The sequence below is a fragment of the Hyaloscypha bicolor genome (assembly GCF_002865645.1).
Source record: "Hyaloscypha bicolor E unplaced genomic scaffold K444scaffold_87, whole genome shotgun sequence".
Classification (NCBI taxonomy): domain Eukaryota; kingdom Fungi; phylum Ascomycota; class Leotiomycetes; order Helotiales; family Hyaloscyphaceae; genus Hyaloscypha; species Hyaloscypha bicolor.
Genome location: NW_020194589.1, coordinates 3,302,757 through 3,322,846, shown reverse-complemented (window position 1 = coordinate 3,322,846; position 20,090 = coordinate 3,302,757). Strand labels below are relative to the sequence as shown.

Sequence of the window (20,090 nt, the reverse complement as noted above, 5' to 3'; positions counted from 1 at the left end):
CGATAAAAGATGCCTTGGAAAAGCAGGAGAAGGAGGTAGAGAAGGTAAGGAAGGCGAAGCAAAAAGAGATTGACGATGGAGTAAAGAGGGAGAAGTATAAAATGGAGGTTTTGGAGAGAGCAGCAGCAAGAAAGGCAGCTACGGCAGCTAGAAATGCTGCTAAGAAAGCCAAACCGTCCCGTATAGTAATATTGAGGGTAGGGTCTTCGATTTTATCGAATTTAGGGGCTCAGGAAGCGGTAATCGTGGAAGAGGACGATTCTGAAGCTATAGGGGTGGTGCAGACTTCCCGATCAGGAAGGGAGATTATTTTACCTCAACGTCTTAGAAAATAAAAAATCCTGGTTAGCCAACTTAATGCGCCTAGTTCAATTACTCTATATCTTTAATTTTAGACCGATTAATAGTGTGGTTATTTAATAATTAATTAATTAAGTCCGAGGTGGGCTGAAAATTTGGGGTGTGCATTCGCTTGGGGTGTGCATTGACCTTGGAAATCGGTTACAACTCGCCTGGAACTGCTTTCCGACCGAGACGGACCGAGGCGGACGCGTCGCGTCCCCTTGCAAAAACTATTTCACATCTTCGAACTTTACCAAATATCAACAATACCTCCTGCCTCAATGGAGACTCAATTACGCAACAACACAGTCCTACAGTACTTCCCTCGATTCAAGAGGTTTCCAATCGAAATCCGATGCATGATATGGGGTTGCGCAGTTCACCTATGCCACTCTCAATTCATCCAAGTCTCCATTTCCGACCCTCAACTCCTCGAGGTGGACGCCTACCCCTCAAATGCTACCTGGAAACATCTCTTCTTCTCTACACATCCAAATGTACCTTCACTTCTACACGCCTGCCGCGAGTCCCGTCAAGCAGCAAAAGTCTTCTACACCAAGGGCTGGGAAACGAAATCAGATGGATGGAGCTGTGACGGATGGGCCCAATTTCCCGAGCAACGTGCGGACCCCACCGACTGTGAGATCGGTGATGAGTTTGAAGATGTGGGCAAAGGCTTGTACTGGAGACCGGACCGCGATGTGGTGGTTTTCAAGCACGACAAAGAGCCATACGCCTGCCAAAAGACATCGATTTGCAAAGCCGAAGGCGCCGCGTATGGATTGTATCCCGATGAACGAGTTCGCTTCCTCCTTATGCCGCAAGAAATATTCGAACGTTCTCTTCACTTTGGCAACCTTCAAGTACCTAATGTAGAGATTCTGTTTGTGCTGGTCGAGAAGCCACGCGAGGATCCTGTGTTGGCGGGGTTTGGCATCAGTGAGAGGTACACTGACGACAAATTCAGGGGCTGGGTGGAAAGAGAACAGGAAGAGTGGTCGGAGGCTGATTTTGTTGGGCGCCTTTTCAACTCCTTCGAGAGAAAAAGCACTTTGGGCAAGATTGTGGTGAGGATTGTTACTAACCTGGATGAGGTTTCGCAAATCGTGGCAGATTGGCCATCCCCAGCAGAGCTAGCTCAGCCTTAGAATTGGCTGCGGAGGTTGAAGATTGGGTTTCGAGGTCTGTCATGTCTTGTTCGAGCCCAGTATGAGTTGCTTGTGGGCAGGGCATTGCCACATTCGCAATGCTCAAGATTTCCTTATCAGTTCCACTACAGTCAGCTTCTATGATTCTCTCCCATGAACGATCTCTTATCCTGGCGTCGATCTCGTTCGTCGAGAACCTGGGAAATTAGACCCAATATCTCAGTCACCATTTCCGGGGACATCGCAGATGGCCGAGGGCCGTCGCCTATTGGAACCACCTTAGTATGGGAAATAGACTCTTGACGACTATCTGGTTTTTGATGGCCAGTGGCGTTGCTTCCTTCTGCTGTAATGTCGAACCTGAATTGCCGCATCTGCATATTCTTTCCTCGCATGTTCCTCCCTGGTGCCCCGGTGGTCTGATCAGTTATGATGTCCACCTGAACTCCTGCATCTGCGTATTCTTTCCTAACATCTTCCTTGCCGATGCTCTCCTTCGTTTTGTCCGCTGTGATGTCAGGGACCCGAACCGCAGCGTGTCCGGTTTCTGTTCTCCGATTTTCCTGGGTAAGGCCACTCGGTAGGCTGGCTAACTGGAACCTCTGTTCGCGTTGGTCCTCTTGACCGAACATGCCCTGCATACCCATATTGCGGTTCAATTTCGCCAAACGTGCTCTTAATTCTTCCTTTCGCTGCACCTCGGGATTGATCGCGTCTTCGTCTTTCTCTCCTTGGGGATCCTCTTCCTCGCCAACATCAGGTTTGCAGGAGGGTGGTGCCGCAGAGCGATTAGGTGTGGTCGGTGGTCCAGACCTTGGCTTTTCACCACTGTTTGCATTGCTCAGAGGCTCCTTTGAATTACGGGTGGTGGGGTTGTCTAAGACTTCTTGGCTCGAGAATGTGTTCTCTCTTCGCCCTCCGATTGGCATATCACCCGCCCATGCAGTCTCACCGAAAGAACCGAAGTCCTGAGAAGGAACAGTACTGCCTTGGCATGTTGGGCACGGAATATGATTACCAGCCCCCAATTCAGCAAACCAATATGTGCCTTTGCAGGTCGTGCAGGTCGGATAAGAAAGCGATGACGATGCGTATTCTTGATCCCTGTTCAGGTAAGAGGCGGACCCTCCGGTGAACCTCTCACGTCGGATTCTTCGATCTTCCTCGCACGGGTCTTTGCACGACAGACATTCCCATCTCGGAACAGGGTTTTTCACGAGACACCTAGCACACCGCCAATGTTTTGGGGAGACAGCTCGCTCAGCCAGCCATGTCTCCTGGGCTCGTTGCCACTTCTGTCTATCCATATCCCTTGACCCTCTGGCCCGGCCGATGTCTTCCTTGTGGAAGTCCTTAAGGTGGTCTCTGTAGTGGTCTTTTCGGGTAAAAGGGTCTTGGGATCGAGCACATCTTGAATAGTCACAAGGGAAACTATCTTTTTCATCTACATGCGCATTCTTGTAGTGGCGCTCGAGGTCGGCGGGACGCCCAAAGACGTTTACCTTTTCACGACAGGTGCCTGGATACTGGCATGGGAACTGGTTCTTCCTATAACCTCTGAAGTGCAGATCAGCATTGCAACAATTTACTATTGAGAAGCAATCATTTCGCACTTACTTTGGTTCATCCAAATAAACTCTAGGTGGGGTCTGGTAAGTTGGCGCCCACTTGTCACACAACTGAAAGTATGGTAGTTTGCCCTTTGGTACGATGAACTGATATAACTTGATGAATTCCGACCCTTGATGCCATCCTAGAGATGTTGGAGTGTGCCTCATACTTTCGGCTGGCTGGGAATAGCCAAACGACGACCCATATTGCTGTTGTGGAGGCAGTGAAGCGCTCACGTACTCCGGTGGGATCTCGTAAAGAGGCGATGTGGGATCGTACTCCGGTGGGTATTTCATATCGTAAACAGGCGGTCGGGGAGTTGAATAGTCCATGTTGGGCTGAGGTGCGAGGACTTGTCGATGCGGAGAAGTTCTCTCGTGAGGCTGAAAATCCCCACGTTGCTGCCTGATAGAAGCCCAAGGATGAATATCTTGTGACCCGTCCCCACCCTAGATCCCCCAATCACCAATGTTCTGTGGCCGTCAAATAACTTGCCCAATGGTAATGCTAGGGTGCGGTATAAGTTTTAGCCGACAAGATAAGCCCTGCTCATTGTGGTGAACCCAGCCCTTGGACCTCAATTCCAAATACACTTCGATACGTTAATACCTGGTTCTGGATAGAGAGATGGAGATAGTCTCAGTCTTCCTTCCAAATATCTCGTAGTGTATGTGCATTCAAATAGGGGTTTTCTTTTTCTTTTTCAGATCTCACAAGTTGTGGCACATTCGAAGTCCTTGCCGAGGAAACGTTTAGGGAATAACGGAAGATCTTACATTAATAGTCTTTGTAGTTCAGATATCTGTTGTTAAAAAGAGGCGCCGTTCTTCTATACTCATGAAACTCTGAATATATGAGGTTGGTGGGATTTGAGTTTACCTGGCTGCTTTTTGGCACCAAGTAAATCATACAATTTATACTGCCCCTTTCCGATTGGTAGATGGAGGGTGCCTGGTTTAATGTGTTGATCAAGAGTGTCTTGATGCGTCATTTTGGTAACACGGGACTGATCTTTGAGAGTTATGTTGTATGTAGATGGATCCGTGCCAAGTGTGAAAGGAATATATCCTTCTTGTCTGGTCGCCTGTCTGAGACACACTCCGCAAGATCTGTTTCTCTCGCGATCCTCAGGCACTTCGATTGATGGCCAGAACCGCTCAAACTCTCGTAGTTCCTTTGGCCGGGCGTAGGAGTAATATCTCCATGGGGATGGAAGGTTGTCAGTTGTGGCCGTGTCGTGGTGATGGTGTTGCGGATGTTGATGGCTAAGTCGGGGCGTGGCCGTGGAAATTCAGGTCGCGTTGAAGGAGCGCCGCTAAAAGTGACCTCCTATATTTTCCATAAAAATTGATCATCGAAAAATCAAGCCGTGGAGGTTGGTGAAGCCAGGATTTCCAGAATATTTACAGTTTTAAACTTTTAATCATTAAACGATTTTTTGAAACACAAACCAGCTACTAACGACACAAATCTGCTCGAGAATTCGAATCACTCGGCATGCTTTGAGTGAAGTTGCATTTATTTCCTGGGGTTTCCCTACTTCTTTTCACACCACATCACCTAAACTCTATACATTGCCATTCCTGCTTCCTATTGACCTTCTGGTTGTTTAAGTGGAGTTTTTGCGTTATTACAAATATTGGAAATCAACCCCTAACATTCCCTTCTAAGAAACTCCTTACTCCTCAAGTCAGATGTTCCGCCTCATTCTGTACAGTACATTCAATCTTTCATGCCTCTGCTTCGACGACTTTCGCCTTCTTAACGCTCTTCCAACCCATCCCCAAACAAACAACAAACGCCGCGACCGCGGATCCAGTCGCAAGATAAAACACACGATCGATCGCCCGATCATACGCGAGCAGAACACCCGGGAGAAGTGCCTTCGAAACAACATCTCGAAATTTAGATGCACCGGCAGCAATGACTGCTTGAACGTTCACACCTGGGGCGAGGACGGGCAGTTCGTGGGTTAAGGTAGTTGACAAGATTGTTTGTGCGAATGAAAGGAACAATGCTGCACCCATATTTTGACTAAACATCACGAGGCTCATCCCTACTGGAATATCTTTGGGCCCAAGGTTGTTTTGTATCGCGAGGATTGGCTTGGTCGGTTAGCAGATAAGAGACTGGGGGAGAGTGAACTTGCCATTTGGAATGCCAATCCGCGGCCCACGCCAGCTATGATCTGGTATCCTACCCACTTCCCGGTACTTGAGGTTGATATGAGAGTGCTTATCAAGCCAGTCCCAATGGACGTGAGTATAGTACCGGTAATGATGAACGGTAAGTAATAGCCCACACGACCGACTGATTCCGGTAAGCATGAATCAAACCCTCTGGTCGAGAACACTAACCTAAACCTCCAGAAGCAACGCCAAAGAACATCTGGGTGAGGATGGAAGGCAGGAGGTAGACGCCACTCAGCATTGGTGAAACTCCCTTGTCGGCCTGGAAATAAAGTGCCATGTAGTAACTCGTGGTAATCATGCAAGAAGCAGCGAAAAGCATGGCAAGGCAGCTCGAGGCGATGATTCGCTTCTCGATCATTGACAAAGGAATCATAGCCTCATCACCTACTCGAGATTCCCAGATAAAGAATACAGCGATTGTCCCGAAAGCACCGCAGAAGAGCCCAATGATTGTTGCGCTGTTCCATCTGTACACGTTGCCGCCCCATTCCAAGGCGAGGAGGAACATGATTGAAGCTGGTGCAAAGAGCACGAAACCAATTAAATCGAGAGATCTGGCAGTGGAGCTGAAGGTGGATTTGCTGGTTGTCTTGGTGGAATGGCTGGGTATGTGGATCAAGCAAAGGAAAATCGCGACAAGGCCACCAGCTGGAAGGTTGATATAAAAACCTAAATCTTCTCAGTGGGGGTGGTAGAAAGGTAGATTACAGCACTCACACCACCTCCAGGTCACAAACTCTGTGAGCGCGCCTCCCACCAATGGCCCTAACATTATTCCTAACTGTGCAGCTGAGTAGTATTAGCTGTGGTGACTGATGAGAAACGGATAACGATCCACTCACTGCCTATAATGATCCCTATATACACTTCAAATACCAGGTCGTCAGTATCTGATCAATGAGAGAGTAAAATGCCTTTACCTCCTCGCTTCTCCATCGGGATGCACTTGGCAATCATAGTCAAACCACCGTTGACAATGCCCGATCCTCCCATCCCAGCCACAGCTCTTCCGACGATGAACATCTTCGACGAGGTGGCAACTCCGCAAAGGAGTGAACCCAGTTCGAAGAGGGCTAAGAAGACCATAAAGCAGATCTTGAAGGGTGTCAGTCAGAATTTCAACCTGAGACGCAGGGTGAGTCACCTTGGAGTCATATTTGCTATAGATTTTGCCAGCCATTGGCTGTAGAGAGCAGCTGGTGTTGTAATATTAGCGTCTCTTGGATTGAGGACGCAGAAGAGTTTCGAGGGGTAGACGACCTACCTTGCCAACAGATACGCACTCCCATACCACCCAATATCCGTTAGAGAATGGAAATCACTCGTGATTCTCGGAATTGCCTTCCAAACTGTTAACATAAATTCATGGGGAAGAGGAGATAGGGACTGACTGCGGCAACAATCGATACATCCAACAACATAAGAAAGGCCGCCATGGTGATGGCGGCCACAATGACAGCAAGTTTGAGCCCGGTAACCCACTCCTCTTCATTTGTCTCTGTCCTGGCCGTTGTGTGATCTTGTATAACAATCTCTTGACTCGGTGGCTGTGCTTCATCAAGGGTCTTTTCCGGTTGTACGGTGGGGCTTTCAGGTGTTGGAGTTCCAAGTTCTGCGTGATCAAGCTTTTCGTCCTCCATGGTAGGCGAATGCATATCAGCTAGATTTCGAATCGTGAGCTGGACCTAAGAAGCACTGGAGAGTAGTAATTGTCGTACAGTAGAAACTTTGAGGGCGCATTTTGAAAATTGTGATGGCTTTTGAGGTGCATGTGCAAGATATATGCAGCATCGGTCATTGAATTCCGCCGTCTTTGCATCTCGTGCCCCTGTTATCTCCGAGCCCGACAAGGCTTTTGTGGCTTGACGACCTTGGTTATTTTGTACGAATTGCAGTTAGGCTGCATGGATTAGTGGGCTTGGAGAGACTCCCGAGGGGTTTCGGGACCGGACGGTGCCGAATTTCAACAATTATTATGTGGTGGATGAAGAGATCGCTGGTAGTGGAGGTTGTCGTCCCACGATGTGTCTGAGTAACGTAGTGTATATACGCTGAGAACAACTTATTTATGCCCGGATGGTGAAGTTTCGTTAATTAAATTGTTACATTGACAATAGAGAGGCGATACCATTGCCTTGCCAAAGATGGTGAAGCGCCTTCTGGTCCTAGCCCATTTTACACAGCATTCGAACCTACTCTCACGATTGCAAAGTATACAATCACGCACCTAATTGGCTTCCCAGCTGGTAAAAAGCCAAGACTCCCCCATTGGAAAGCCAAAGCTTTCCTCCACCCCAAATCCACCCATATAAACATCTGGCATCATCAAATCGAATCCGAAGTCCGGCTCCCCCATCGTCTGATCCGCTCCACTGGTAGAACTCTCAAGCTGGCCCTCTAGCGTGACTCCATCCGGAGCTGCTTTCTTCATCCTTGATGTCAAGATTTCGAGACACTCATTCGCGCTCCTTTTCGCAGCGTCAGGGACAATTTGGTCTGGAGGCATTCCGGTGGCCTTTGCATGAATCAGTACAGCAGCAGCATTGAAGAACACGGGCCCTTTAAAGTTGTCTTCTCCCATTCTGACTCTATCAGTGGCAAGTTTAGACATGTCTTTGATTGCTTCGTACAACGGCTCGCGGGCAGCTTTGGCTTGGGTCGATGGTGATAGGCCTGAGGCGATGTCTTCGTCTAGCAAGAGAATGAGCCTAAACAACATCAAGTCAGTAATACTCGATTAAGGAACGTGAATAAATAACTTTGGACAGGAACAGGCTGAATTCAGACTTTCAAGACATCATGACACAGTCACAGGGGGGGAAAAGATATACGTACTCGACTATGACGATGGTTATGGCGTGGAAGAAAATCGTCTTGAAGAGTCCGCCTCCAACGGTTTTCAAGCTCTCATAATCGTTCCTACACTGGGAACCATGGCCTGTCGGCATGTCCTCGACACCTGAATGGGAAAATATCTTGAGGGCATTCTCAAGGCGCACTTTTCTTGAAAAGTAGTACCGAGGATCGGTTTGAGATATCAAAAAGAACGGGCGGTGTACTTCAAGGACGAAGCGACGTATATGAATGTCAAGGAGGCTGGTTTGAAATGCCGTCGGTCGAGGGAGATAGGCGGAATATGACTGAGTAAGACGACTGGCATCATTGCACGCTTTGTTGATCTCCTGCCCAAGATGCAAGACTTCATCGTAGGAAGGCTCCAAATGAAAGCTGTTTACAAAGTGGACGATTCCAAGTCTGGTACGCAAAGATTTGCAAAGAGAAATTTGGATCGAGGTTTGCGTGAAGACGTGATTCGGTCTTTGATTGGGCATGACTGTTGTGCTTTCAGATATGTCCTCGTCATCAATATTGGATGGTGGTTCTGTGTCGAAATCATTGGATGAGATTAATGGCGGCATGCCGAGATCAATTGAATTCTGGACGGTCATCTCCAGCACCGTCGCCCAGATTCTCCTTCGCATCTCCGCCACGAAGAGGGGTAATTTTGGAAAGTGCTTTGGATCTCGATGGAAACCCATTGAAAATGCTATTCGGAGAAGGTTGCCTGTCGGTATCCAAATCAAGTCAACACCAACAGAGTTTGTTTGCCGAGCCAGGAGGAGGAGGCAGTTTACTTGGATTATAGAGAGGTTGAGCTGTTCCTTATCAAAGAGTGCTGACGCCCAAGATTGGGAAGAAATGACCCACTGTCGAGCACTGCTGCGGATGTCTTCTTCTCTTTCTCCTTGACAAAAACAAGCGCCGATAGCCATAACAAGGAGCAATTTGACGACGAAAATTGTGCTTGTGCTTTCTGGGTAATTCCAAAAGTCGACATACTCTTTTCTAAAAGAAGGGATGTGCAGAATCCTGTAAACAGATTCATATGTGCGAAAATATAGATCAACAAGTTGATCTGCCATTTCTCGTGGCGGCACTTGGTCCTTGAAATTGGTACTGCCCATGTCCAGTCCCGTTGGCTGCTTTGTTTTGGCTGCCTTGGTCATTCGTTTGCACTTCTCAAAGATCTCACGGACATCGTTAGTCTCGAAGCCAGTTACAACCTTGCCGTTTTTATCCTCGTATCTGCATCTTTGGGAGAACTATGCTGATTAAACGAGCCTGCTGCAGGTGGATATAGCTACGTACCATGTTGAAAGTATTCATCCAGTGACTTCTTCCAAAAAATTGAGTCTTATGAGGATCGCTTTTCAGATCTTGAGTTGACATAAGGTGAGGTGGCTCGAAGACCCCGTTGGGGTGATTGCTCCCGACCTGAAGCATTACGTCCCCAAAAGATGAAAAGTTAGCACCTAGTACTGACATTACTTGATCAGTATTCTTGTTGAGAGACACTGATGATGGCGGTGGTTGCTCGAGTTCCCTAGCGTGGTCGACGAGCTTTTGAACATCCTTCTCAGAGGGACTGTCGTTCGTGGAACCGATAGGAGTGGGGCCCCAAGATCCTTCCTCTGAATGTGAGCCATCTGTCAGTCTTGGAAGGAGGGCCAAACATGGAAGTTTGGGCAATGGGCTGCTTGTTCCGAGAGCTTGGGCTCCTTGTAGGGCACGGTTGACAGAAAGAAGGTTTGGTGAGGGTTTGGGGACATTGCGGCGATTGGCAACGTCTGAATGAGTCTCTGGGTACGTGCATATCGTGCTCTTGAGCTGCATACAATGGCTACACGGCATTCGACGATCACATTTAATTTTCCGACGACGGCACTCGACACAAGACAAGGCCGGCCGATGTCGTTTTCGAGGTGGGACTGTAGCCTCGGACATCATGGATACGGATTTGAAAGGACGGAGTCTCAATTGTCCCTACTTCGCGGGTATTTCAGCAACAGTCTGACCGAAGGAGACACAGCCCTTCGATGGTTGCGGCGCAGATTGAGCATCCAGGATTCCGTCCAATGAAACAATCTGCTTATCCCCGCCCCCTGTTCCTTCAACGTAGGCGTGACGGATTTAAATATTGCCGGACATAAAGAGTTCGGTCCCGCCAGTCCCGATCTGATCAGATGACTTTCTGAAGCCAATCTGACGACTTATTGTCCTGTTCTTTCATGTAGGTCTTCATTGTGGGCGCTGATTCTCGCCGAGAGCGAGAACAAGAGCAAGCATAGAGCACGAGCTTTAGCATCCTAGGTCATGTGATCTGCCGGTTACATGCGCGGACTTTTGCGTCGTGACTCCCGCATACTGCAGCCTGTTGCCTCCCCGACTGTTCTGAAACTAGGCAGAAGATATTCTTCTCGATCTCAGGCTCAATCACCAGCGCAGTCTCCAGGAGTACAGTTGAACCATACTTAGACCACTTGCGTCTCTCGTATAATCAGCGTGAGACGCGGCGTCCGCATCCAATGTCAATCAACTATGAGACGCATGCTCTTTGGTATGCGTGAAATAACTCTACGCGGTGGTGCAGCTCAATATGTTAATCGAGGCTACCCTTGAATTTTCCAGTCCAGGAATAGTTCACTTAAACCTACCATTGAAGTGAAGTAGAGATAGATTCACTGATAAAAACAACGGAACCAACTTTCAGCAATGGGTAATTGGAATTCAGTTGATTTATAGACAGCTTGCTCTATTGTCGACAAAGTATATGTTCTCAGCGATATTCTCTGGTTTATAAAACTGACGTCAGCTGCTCCATTTAACAAGTTTTCACAGCCACAATGCTAAACGAAGACAGTTTATACGACCAAGATGTCAGACGCCCCGAGAAGTTATGGACACCTTCTAAAGTGATTTGGGAGATTGAACAAAAGTTTATAAATTAATACCCGCGGGTTTCCCTAGCGGAAACTCTAGAAAACACGGCCTTCTATCGGCAGGTAGTAAGGTTCTTACAATAGCTGATGAAACTAACAGATTAATTCAGAGACAGGTGCTTCGATGTGTAAACTGGGCTGAGAGTGCTTATATCACGTTCCAAAGCAAGAAAGACACATATAAACCGTAGATTACGGCGCAGAATATTGACCAATTTGAACAGCTAGAAGGGACAGACAAAAGTACAGCACACGGCAAATAGCACGGCAGAACCAGACCCAAACTAAAACAATTGTAACTAAGCAATGAAGTGGATTCAAGATATCCAACATTGGTCCACCTAGCATTTGCACAATCTCCCTAAACAGCCACGACTTCCGGCAGAGTCAGCGCCAGTTTATTTACCTCCAGATACTCCTTCGCCTGGAGCCGCAAGTGGTGCTGCAACAGGTGCCGGCTGTACTTGAACTGGGCATGAAGCTTCATGAGGCAGAACAACCCGACGTCAAACTCGCAAGTGAAGGCTGAACACTTGGAGCCTCAACTTTGATGGTTCAAACTGAATACAGCGAGGCGCTAAAATAGATCGTAAGTACATTCAAGATTCTTTCATGGAATGGATTTAAAGTTTCAAGTGCAACAGCAGAAATAAAGCTCGAAAGGAGATGTTTTAGGGAAGGTAGGCGCTAGACCCAAAACGGACGCTTAGAACGATGACAATGCAGCAACGACAGGAAGGAGCAGAACCGAACACACAAGACCGAACGAACGATGAAACTACCACGAGCCAAATGCTATCCAACCCACTCTCACATGGAAGCTTTTCCAGTTCATCCCATCCACCACCTCTTTCACATGCACAGCTCACCCCTCACGATGCGGTCCTCGATCAAGATTCCACAAATACATCACCTTGAAAAGAAGGGGTGCCCAAAAACATATTCCCACCCGTCCCAGGGATCCCCCCACGGGTCACTAACCATCCACAACGAACAGCAGTTGAGGGAAAGCCGTTAACGCGTGGCTCGAAAGTTGACAGGGGGCAAGTAACGCCAAGCCTCGCTTAGAACTACTTAATCCTCAATGTCCGAATTGGAGCTTTTTCAGACCTACCTCGTCAACAGAAGTCCTTATCCCTTCCAGTCTGCTGTAACGCTTTGCAGGCATGAGAAGGCGGCGGCCATTCGAAATTGACCTTAGATTCTAGGCAAAGCACCATACAGTCTGCGTTCAAGGTATCTATCTGAAGCTAACGTCCTTGGCCCAATGAACATCACTGTTGATCAATCCGACTTTGCATCAGGTCCTCAAACCGCAGCGGAAACATCCTCTTGAATACATTGAAAAGAATACCTCCCCAAATCGAGTCTCCATCATGCTCTCATCGATTCCAGAATAGTACGAACACCCGCGAAATCAAGCTCAGCCAGCGTCTCCTCCCAGACCCGCTCGGTCACCACTTTGCCCTCAAGCGTATACAAGAAGGCAGCGAATCTGTGGGGGCTTTAGCGATGGATGAAAACAAATGAGAAACGGAGGGGATAAGCGACGTACGGATGGATCTGCCAACTCATGAGGAAGCAACCATGTGACTCTTTTCCATGATTCACTATAGCGTCGACAAAGCACGAGGCGCCCGCCTTCGGTGTTCTACCGAGCGTTCCAAAAAGTTTTACCCCCGCCTTCATTGGGCCCTTAACATCTCGAGTAAGCTCCGTGCCTCTGCACCAGGCGGGATCCGCGAGGTTGACGATAACATCGTCAGCAGAGACGAACTCCACAAGCTTCCAGAGCCACATGTGTGCAAGCAACTTGGACGAGTTGTAGGTCTCTTGTCGGTCAAAGTTCTTAGGGTCGTCAAAAGACGGCAGCAGAGGATTTGCTTCCTTATTGGGAAACTTGGCAGCCAGAGTCACCGCAGCGCTGACGATCGTCAAGCGTGCTGGCTCGCTGCCCGTTTTCCCCTTTGCCCCGAAGATCGGGAGGAAAAGCATGGCAAGCAGTACTGTCGAGAGGTAGTTGACCTGCACCGTCTCCTCGTGACCCGTGCTTTCGTTCGGAGTGAACTGGAGCCTCGCCCCCCCGGCGTTGAGAAGAACAATGTCGATGCGCGAAAGCTGAGTCTCGACGCGGCTGGCAAAGGCCTGTATCGATGGATACGAACTCATGTTCAATTGCCAGACCTCGATCGTGGCTTTGGGGTACAACTTGCGGAAAGTGGCGGCAGCGACTCCCCCTCTTTCGAGAGAACGTACTGCAAGGATCAGTTTCGATAATTTGAGCCCGAGGAGCTGAAGTGCGGCCTCATAGCCAAGCCCAGTGTTGCCTCCAGTGATGATGGCCGTCTTACCCGAGAGACTTGTGTTTGGCGCAGGCCATCGTGGCTTTTCCCGAAATTGGTTGTTGAAGAAGACTTTTCCGAAAGAGACTGTTGAAGGTTGCAGGTCTTTTGAGCCAACCATGGTGAGGATCTTGAATTTTGTGCTACGATCTCTGCTTTGTGGCAGGAATCTGGTTGAAAAGCTAATTTCCAGTGTACAATTCAAGGAAGGAGACCATGATACCTCTGCTATATATACCGCGGGTTCAAGGCACAACTCAACTGACATCTATGGAGGCAGCTCATCCGAGAGCCATTGCGCTACGCCATCCCGTGAGTTCACAGTCGACGTGAGATTGCATGCTGTTTCAAGCATAGCGTTCACGGTTTAGACTCTATGCCTTCAGGGCAAATTCCGTTCCAGGAGTTTATCACACGCTCTCGGAAATATCTCAAGCTGGCTCTTGAGATCTTGACTCGCAATCGGATTCGGTAAGCAGGGGGCGGAGTTTGGGGAAGTCATGTTTCCGACATCCCGGCCAATTGAAGCCAATTGAATGCACTTGAGTGAGGCTAGACCCAAAACGGCATACAATCTCGATATAACCTCTCCACAATTCCTCCCGTCTTTTTTTGTTGTCTACTGCGTTTCCACCGCTCTTCTCTCTTTCTATCTCTATCTATCCATTACTTTATTCCTTCCGCTGGGACAAGATATCGGCACTCATACGACGCGTGGACATTGGTAGCCTGACTCCCTCTTGACATTGTACGCCGATTTTGGACTTGTTGCATAACTGTTGCCACCGAGCCCTCAAGTGAACAAGTCCCGGAGTGTGATAGGATCGATCCTCTATTTCCGCCGGTCGTAGTCTTAGATATGAGCTCTCGTGGATTAATTGGGTTGCATTTTTTGATGTCGGATGGACTGGAGAAACCTAATCCAGAGTTGCGCAAGCTTATTCGAAGCCATGTCATGCTCGGGAAGAATCAAGGGAAGAAACTCCCCCCTCGGAAACGAAAGACTAAGATGGTGGAAACGCTGTCATCTTCAAGCTCCGACCCAGCTCCCCCACCGGCCTCAGACCCCGATGAGGGCCTTACTGGCTCCGCGACCTCCTCCATCACGGCCACCCACCCCAAACCTGTCCTCCCGCTCACCATTCCCCGCAAACTTGGGTCGGGTATGTCCACAATCAGTTTTGCTGATGCTCTAGAACCTGGGACAATCGAAGTCGTTCTGCAGTGTGAGTTGACCCCGGCGATTTCTGTTCCTGTGAAGACGGCTCATCTAGCGTTAATACAGTGTCCTCCATTGCCAAACAGATGCTGTTTCCTCTAGAGAGGTGCATGTTTTTCGACAGAAGAGCAGAGAATTGGATAGCACCTCTAGCAGTTGATCCTGCTTACCTTCACGCCATGATTTTCGGCGCACAATTCTATTTCGACGCACTGCAGTCCGGGGGATCCGCCTATATAAGCCGACGGTCGATGCCGCACTTTCTCACGACACTTAGGCTTCTTCGCGAGAGGATTGCGAATGATGATGAACAGGCAAAACTTTCTGATTCTACGGTGGCTGCTATCATGGGTCTCGTCGGCCATGCACATTTAACCGGCGATTTCAAGTCTGCCAGGTATCACATGGAAGGTCTCTACAAAATTGTATGCTTGAGAGGAGGTGTGACTTCCTTTAGAAAGAACGCAAAGCTTCTGGTCGAAATACTTAGGTACGACTCAGCACGCGTGATAGGTTTCTGAAAAGGTCCTAACTGCAACAGGTGCGACATTGGTATTGCACTTCACGGCGGCTCAAAACCCATTTTCTTCAACAACCCATCCCGAGACCCTTTCCTTTCATACCCGGACTTGGTATCACTCGTTGAATTGACGAAGCCTAGAAAAACAGACTCCAAGCATGATTCAGCGACGTTTGTTGAGGACATTGATCACGAGCTCGCTCAAGCCTGGACAATCATTTCCGACTTCTGCTCCGTGATCAACTTCGCCGTCGATTCTGAACTGCGCATCTCCACGGAAACCTTCCTGGACACCATGGCCTCGGTCGTGTACCGCCTCCTCTATATGCATTTCGAGACTGGGTCTAAAGACGAGGCAATTCGCCTTGGTCTGGTTGCCTTCTTGTGCAGTGTTTTTCTGCAGTGGAAGCATTTGGGGATGTCTTATCCTCACTTCACTTCAATGTTCAGAAGTTGCCTTGTGGGGATCGCGTCTGAACGCGTTACCTCGGAGCTTATGGTCTGGCTCCTGATGGTTGGGTCTGTGTCGGTGTTTGATGAAAGTGATGATGGGTGGTTGAAACCTTTGTTGCGCGTCAATATTAGCTTGTGTGTGATTGACGATTGGAACAAGATGCAGGAATTGGCGAAGCGTTTTATGTGGATTGGGTTGGTTTATGACAAGCCTGGGAAGATGGTATTTGAGTCTACAATTGCTTGACTGGGCAGTCCTCCGCATGATCGGTTTGCGACGGGCGTTTACTGGTGTCTGGGGAGTCTAATTGACCTAGGAGTTACATAGTGAGATAGTAATGGTCAATATTCCTGCTGTATCAAGGGGATAGCGAGAAATAACAAAATGCCATCAACGATGATACTGTAAGATATGGATGCAAATGAAATGTTGCATCGTTCACTACTCCCAAAAATCTGTGCCACACCCCACCACCAGCCACGAAAAAGTTAAGCACTAAATTTTTAGTCCCTATCCTCTAATTTAGCGGTGGCCCTATAATTTAGTTATCTGAAGCCTATAATTATAGCCTTCTCGCGCGACCCTTAACTCTCGAAGTTCGCTTTCCACTTCTCGCTTTCCGCAGCGGGAAGCGGGAAACGCGTTGGCACATCCTGCGGCTTTCCGTACGGCTTTCCGTTCCTTGGACCCCGAAACTCTAAAGCGCCAATGCGCCAATCAGGGAAGGCTGATGACACGCGAGGCATGGCAGCCGACATCCGACTTCAAGCTCATTCTCGTCCGGTGGAGAGTTCTCTCAACTGACGCCTGCTCACTCTTTCCGATCGACGGCACAACCCTTTTGATCTCCCAGTGTCTTGGGACGATTCAATGCTCGCCGGCGCAAGTGGTACAGCGTCATAGCAGAGCTCGTTGGAGCACAGCACCAGCCCGCAATCTTTCACGTTCACTTCTGCCGCCTCGACCTACCTTCAACGACAGCAATCGCCGATGCAGAGACAGCAGCTCTTGTTGTGCTCCTTCAGATCCTCGAATAAGGGAGCTCCCTCCTAGCCATTCGAAGATACAATAACGATTCTAGTCATCCCGGTTGCCAGTGCCAGCCGACATTACGATTTAGATTTCATAAAGTCTGCCAACCAGACGCGTCAAGATTGGAGCGGACATCTGCAGCTTGTGTTGGGCAGCTCTGCGCAGACGGGTCGTCGTCCAAGTCTGCTGGCTTCGGTCCAATTGCTTTGGGGAGAAGAGTAGTACAAACACACCTGGGTTAGGAGGCTCGAGTTCTGAGGTATTCTGGGTACGCATTGGCAAACCGCCCTTCTACGAATTGGTTGGCATCCATCGTCTACCAATGTCATCCAGCAGACTTCGCTGCTCCCAAAACACATTATGATACGGCCTCTCGCTTTCCTTCGGATCGTGGTTCCAATATACGCCCTCTTCCTAATAATCGTTTATATCCGCCGAGACCCTGCGCCCAAGTCAGACCAAGAAACCGAATCGTTACCTCCCCTCGAGATTGAGATACCGAAGGCGATACACCATGTTATGATCGCGATGCCCAAATTCAAGCCGAATAGCCACAGCATATCATGGCAGCAGTCAGGTTGGAAAGTAGAGTACTGGACTGAGGATGCTTGTTCGGAGCTGGCACAGGAGCTCAATGCCAGTTACTCTAAGGCCTTCCAGCTGTTTCCCTCTGGAGTGCTGAAGGCGGATTTTTGTCGATACATGGTCATGTTTGGACGGGGAGGGGTGTATAATGACCTGGATGTACACATGATGAAGGCGTTACCATGGAAAGTCATGGGTCCATCAAGAGAAGGGAATAAAGGCCCCCCTTCCCTCATCGTGGGGCTCGAAGGAGACGCCACCACCAAAGGTCTCCCCCGCTCTCCACAATTCGTCCAATGGACGATAGTTTCTGCGCCCTCACACCCCGTGCTCCTTGACGCTCTGACCCGGATCACAGAGCGAACACCTGAGTTCCTGAAGAAGCAGCAAGCGGACAAGAACGGAGATGCAGACGTCATGAACTGGACGGGACCCAGCGTCTGGACGGACGCCGTGCTCGCATATCTCGACTGCACCGACTCACAACTCGAGAAACTCCGGGACCTGAAAACCGCAGTGAGGATAAAGGACGTGCTTGTGCTTCCGAAACGAGCATTTGCAGTGATCCAGGGAGAGGATCACAAAAATCCGGATATCCTGGTCAAACATTATTTCTCGGGAATGTGGAAGCACGAGAAGAGTTGGATCAGCAAGATCTTGCCTTGGGGCTGATTAATGATTAACGAATGGACTTTCTTGCTTGTATTTGAAGGATGAAGATGTATGTATTGTAGACAGTAGACTAATTTCGACCGTGATACCCACCCTGCATTCTATACTGAACTTGCATGTGTACTCTTCTCCTTTCTGCCATTCCTTCTCTCGCACGAAAAGCCAAATTGCCGACTTTCCTCTTACCGCAAGTGCGAATACCATCCAAGCTTGAATCCCAGAACCTCTTCATAACATAGCCTAGTGCTCAATCCTCCACAAACCCTCTGATTCCCCAACCTCTCCCAAACCCTCTCTAATCCATCCATCACTCTTCATCATCATCTGTGTTTTTCCCTCCCGCCAAGCGAGACCCCCATCCGAGACACGCCGCCGCTACGTGCCAAGAACCCCATCCCTCCCTTTCTTTTTCTCGGGAACCCCCAGAGATAGGAAGAGGAAAGCAGGGTCTGGAACCAATACTGGGGTTTTGGTTGATGGGCTTTTTTATTTATTGCACATCGCTCGGGGAAGCTGGGCCCGTACGGGACGGATGTGGGTTTCCGTGTGGAGAGGTGGAGCGCTGGGCTTAGAGGTGGGGCCGACGTAGTAATCGAGACCTAAGCAAAGCAGCGTTGAAGAAGTCTCTTTTTTCGGGGGTGGAGGGCCATCGCGAATGAGGGTTTTGTTGCACGTCGCGGTGGAGTGCCGATGTAAGGGGCTCGATGTGGTGAGGTTGGATTGTGGAGGTGGAGGTGGAGGGAGGAAGTGATGGTTGTTTTTGTGGGATCGGAGGAGGCGAGGAAGGTGGACGCACCGCACCTAATGTTTTCGATTTTTCTTGGGATTTTTGTTGTGTATAGCAGGAATACGGACCGAAGCCATCTTATCTTGTCTATTGCAGAAGTCGCACTCCTTTGACAGTCGACCTTATCGACCTTACTTTGAGTACTCTTGTCACGTGTGGCCCCCTGAGTCGCTTCGCTTCCATTCCCCTTTTCGAAGTGAAGGACGACATTCGACAACTTTGCAATATATTCACTTGTCGGATGACGACTTGGGGTTTTGTTGCATATCGCATGTTTGTTTACAAACTCGTTCCTGCTTCGCTTTGGTAATTTGTTGAAGCTTTGCAAATAATTATTTCTCGATCAGATCATCCCCTTTTCGCTCCCCTTTCGCTCCCCTTTCGCTCCCCTTTCGCTCCCCTCTCGCTTCTGCCACAACAACCTCATAGCACCGTCAACCACATCTATACATACACTAATCACGCCGTATATTCCTTACTCTGTTGCGTATCGCGCCTACCTTCTTGTCTATGTTTTCTCCTTTATTCTCTATATCATCCCGATATTCGTGTGACCTCTTTCCAGGATCTCCGTGGTCACGCTCCTCCTTACTTTCCTTTGAATATCACCGCACTACAGTTGCGAAACTGCACTGATTTGGTCTAACCTGCGGCTTCGGATTTCTATCGCAATTACACTCCCTGTCTTTCCACCATCTCTTCCTCGCTTAAGATAACTCTCTACGGATAGCACACACATTCTGGTTGCCATCCTAACTGTCGGGGAAGCGAGCAGTCAAAAGGCCCTACTAGTTATGCAATGAGAGTAACTAGGCGGTCACACGCTTCGGCATGAGATGCTCTCTAAGGCAAGGGCACTGTAACACCGCGGGATAAGCGACCCGGGGCTATTTGGGAAGGAGTCCTTCCTTTCGCTCCTTGTGGTTTTTGGCTCCTTTGTAAATAGGACTTTTGTATTCTCAACGAGATCCTTAGCTTAGCACGTCCTCATACCCTTCGGGGGGTCTCTCGGACGTAAATAACCACCACCACCACCACCACCACCATCTCTTCTTCCTACGTTACCTCGTATTCGAATTTCGTCCCATATCGCGTTTCTACTCACCGTCTCTTCGCCTTCTAGTCACGCCGTTCTCCACACTAAAAGGGATTACTACAGATTACATCTTGTCCCCTTACAATTCTCTCACGGTGCCCTTGTAGCTCCCTCGCGGTCCAACCGAGCTCTCTCGCACAACGCAATCCAACAATCTTACCCCCTCCTCAATCCCTACATTCCACATCACATACTCTATCCCTAGTCCCTCTAGTTTCCCCGTTTCGTTTCGTTTCGTTTCGTTTCGTTTCGTTTCGTTTCGTTTCGTTTCGTTTCGTTTCGTTTCGTTTCGTTTCGTCTCATCACCATC

At 48.9% G+C, this 20,090-nt stretch overlaps 7 protein-coding genes across 7 annotated transcripts; 3 read left to right on the top strand and 4 right to left on the bottom strand.

The window, feature by feature from the left end:
- The first annotated feature begins 348 nt into the window (after positions 1-348).
- Positions 349-1,555, top strand: K444DRAFT_430632 (uncharacterized protein). The gene has a single exon (XM_024872760.1). The coding sequence runs from the start codon at positions 624-626 to the stop codon at positions 1,488-1,490; it is 867 nt and encodes a 288-aa protein (XP_024736239.1). The 5' UTR covers positions 349-623; the 3' UTR covers positions 1,491-1,555.
- On the bottom strand, positions 1,195-3,455 carry K444DRAFT_614122 (uncharacterized protein). The gene is made up of 3 exons (XM_024880479.1): positions 3,108-3,455; positions 1,428-3,047; positions 1,195-1,257 (listed from the first exon to the last, which is right to left on the bottom strand). The coding sequence occupies exons 1-2, from the start codon at positions 3,431-3,433 to the stop codon at positions 1,622-1,624; spliced, it is 1,752 nt and encodes a 583-aa protein (XP_024736238.1). The 5' UTR covers positions 3,434-3,455; the 3' UTR covers positions 1,195-1,257; positions 1,428-1,621.
- Positions 3,456-4,565: 1,110 nt separating this feature from the next.
- On the bottom strand, positions 4,566-7,051 carry K444DRAFT_653441 (MFS general substrate transporter). Its single transcript, XM_024885879.1, has 9 exons — positions 6,685-7,051; positions 6,558-6,634; positions 6,438-6,489; positions 6,214-6,388; positions 6,136-6,159; positions 6,011-6,082; positions 5,459-5,962; positions 5,251-5,411; positions 4,566-5,206 (listed from the first exon to the last, which is right to left on the bottom strand). The coding sequence occupies exons 1-9, from the start codon at positions 6,946-6,948 to the stop codon at positions 4,832-4,834; spliced, it is 1,704 nt and encodes a 567-aa protein (XP_024736237.1). The 5' UTR covers positions 6,949-7,051; the 3' UTR covers positions 4,566-4,831.
- Positions 7,052-7,363: 312 nt separating this feature from the next.
- Positions 7,364-9,936, bottom strand: K444DRAFT_591581 (uncharacterized protein). The gene is made up of 3 exons (XM_024878197.1): positions 9,443-9,936; positions 8,129-9,396; positions 7,364-8,001 (listed from the first exon to the last, which is right to left on the bottom strand). Exons 1-3 carry the CDS (start codon positions 9,617-9,619, stop codon positions 7,521-7,523), a joined length of 1,926 nt encoding a protein of 641 aa, XP_024736236.1. The 5' UTR covers positions 9,620-9,936; the 3' UTR covers positions 7,364-7,520.
- Positions 9,937-12,380: 2,444 nt separating this feature from the next.
- On the bottom strand, positions 12,381-13,536 carry K444DRAFT_563607 (NAD(P)-binding protein; the record flags this gene model as incomplete). Its single annotated transcript, XM_024877029.1, has 2 exons — positions 12,381-12,568; positions 12,629-13,536. 2 exons carry the CDS (start codon positions 13,534-13,536, stop codon positions 12,448-12,450), a joined length of 1,029 nt encoding a protein of 342 aa, XP_024736235.1. The 3' UTR covers positions 12,381-12,447.
- A 513-nt stretch (positions 13,537-14,049) lies between these two features.
- K444DRAFT_614118 (uncharacterized protein) lies at positions 14,050-16,000 on the top strand. The gene is made up of 3 exons (XM_024880478.1): positions 14,050-14,641; positions 14,701-15,124; positions 15,176-16,000. The coding sequence occupies exons 1-3, from the start codon at positions 14,275-14,277 to the stop codon at positions 15,852-15,854; spliced, it is 1,470 nt and encodes a 489-aa protein (XP_024736234.1). The 5' UTR covers positions 14,050-14,274; the 3' UTR covers positions 15,855-16,000.
- Positions 16,001-16,840: 840 nt separating this feature from the next.
- Positions 16,841-17,932, top strand: K444DRAFT_430515 (glycosyltransferase family 32 protein). Its single transcript, XM_024872759.1, has one exon. The coding sequence runs from the start codon at positions 17,001-17,003 to the stop codon at positions 17,895-17,897; it is 897 nt and encodes a 298-aa protein (XP_024736233.1). The 5' UTR covers positions 16,841-17,000; the 3' UTR covers positions 17,898-17,932.
- The last annotated feature ends 2,158 nt before the right edge of the window (positions 17,933-20,090 follow it).

What these genes read in the sequence shown, in the direction of transcription:
- K444DRAFT_430632 (XM_024872760.1), top strand. Translation starts at nt 624, where the DNA reads ATGGAGACTCAATTACGCAACAACACAGTCCTACAGTACTTCCCTCGA.
- K444DRAFT_653441 (XM_024885879.1), bottom strand. Translation starts at nt 6,948, where the DNA reads ATGCATTCGCCTACCATGGAGGACGAAAAGCTTGATCACGCAGAACTT. An exon ending in ATGTATCGATTGTTGCCGCA is followed by an intron (nt 6,635 to 6,684) that starts GTCAGTCCCTAT and finishes ACAGTTTGGAAG; the next exon opens with GCAATTCCGAGAATCACGAG. An exon ending in GCGGATTGGCATTCCAAATG is followed by an intron (nt 5,207 to 5,250) that starts GCAAGTTCACTC and finishes TAACCGACCAAG; the next exon opens with CCAATCCTCGCGATACAAAA.
- K444DRAFT_430515 (XM_024872759.1), top strand. Translation starts at nt 17,001, where the DNA reads ATGATACGGCCTCTCGCTTTCCTTCGGATCGTGGTTCCAATATACGCC.
- K444DRAFT_614118 (XM_024880478.1), top strand. Translation starts at nt 14,275, where the DNA reads ATGAGCTCTCGTGGATTAATTGGGTTGCATTTTTTGATGTCGGATGGA. An exon ending in AATCGAAGTCGTTCTGCAGT is followed by an intron (nt 14,642 to 14,700) that starts GTGAGTTGACCC and finishes GCGTTAATACAG; the next exon opens with TGTCCTCCATTGCCAAACAG. An exon ending in CTTCTGGTCGAAATACTTAG is followed by an intron (nt 15,125 to 15,175) that starts GTACGACTCAGC and finishes TAACTGCAACAG; the next exon opens with GTGCGACATTGGTATTGCAC.
- K444DRAFT_591581 (XM_024878197.1), bottom strand. Translation starts at nt 9,619, where the DNA reads ATGTCAGTACTAGGTGCTAACTTTTCATCTTTTGGGGACGTAATGCTT. An exon ending in GGATGAATACTTTCAACATG is followed by an intron (nt 9,397 to 9,442) that starts GTACGTAGCTAT and finishes TAATCAGCATAG; the next exon opens with TTCTCCCAAAGATGCAGATA. An exon ending in ATAACCATCGTCATAGTCGA is followed by an intron (nt 8,002 to 8,128) that starts GTACGTATATCT and finishes GATGTTGTTTAG; the next exon opens with GCTCATTCTCTTGCTAGACG.
- K444DRAFT_614122 (XM_024880479.1), bottom strand. Translation starts at nt 3,433, where the DNA reads ATGGACTATTCAACTCCCCGACCGCCTGTTTACGATATGAAATACCCA. An exon ending in GTTTATTTGGATGAACCAAA is followed by an intron (nt 3,048 to 3,107) that starts GTAAGTGCGAAA and finishes TCTGCACTTCAG; the next exon opens with AGGTTATAGGAAGAACCAGT.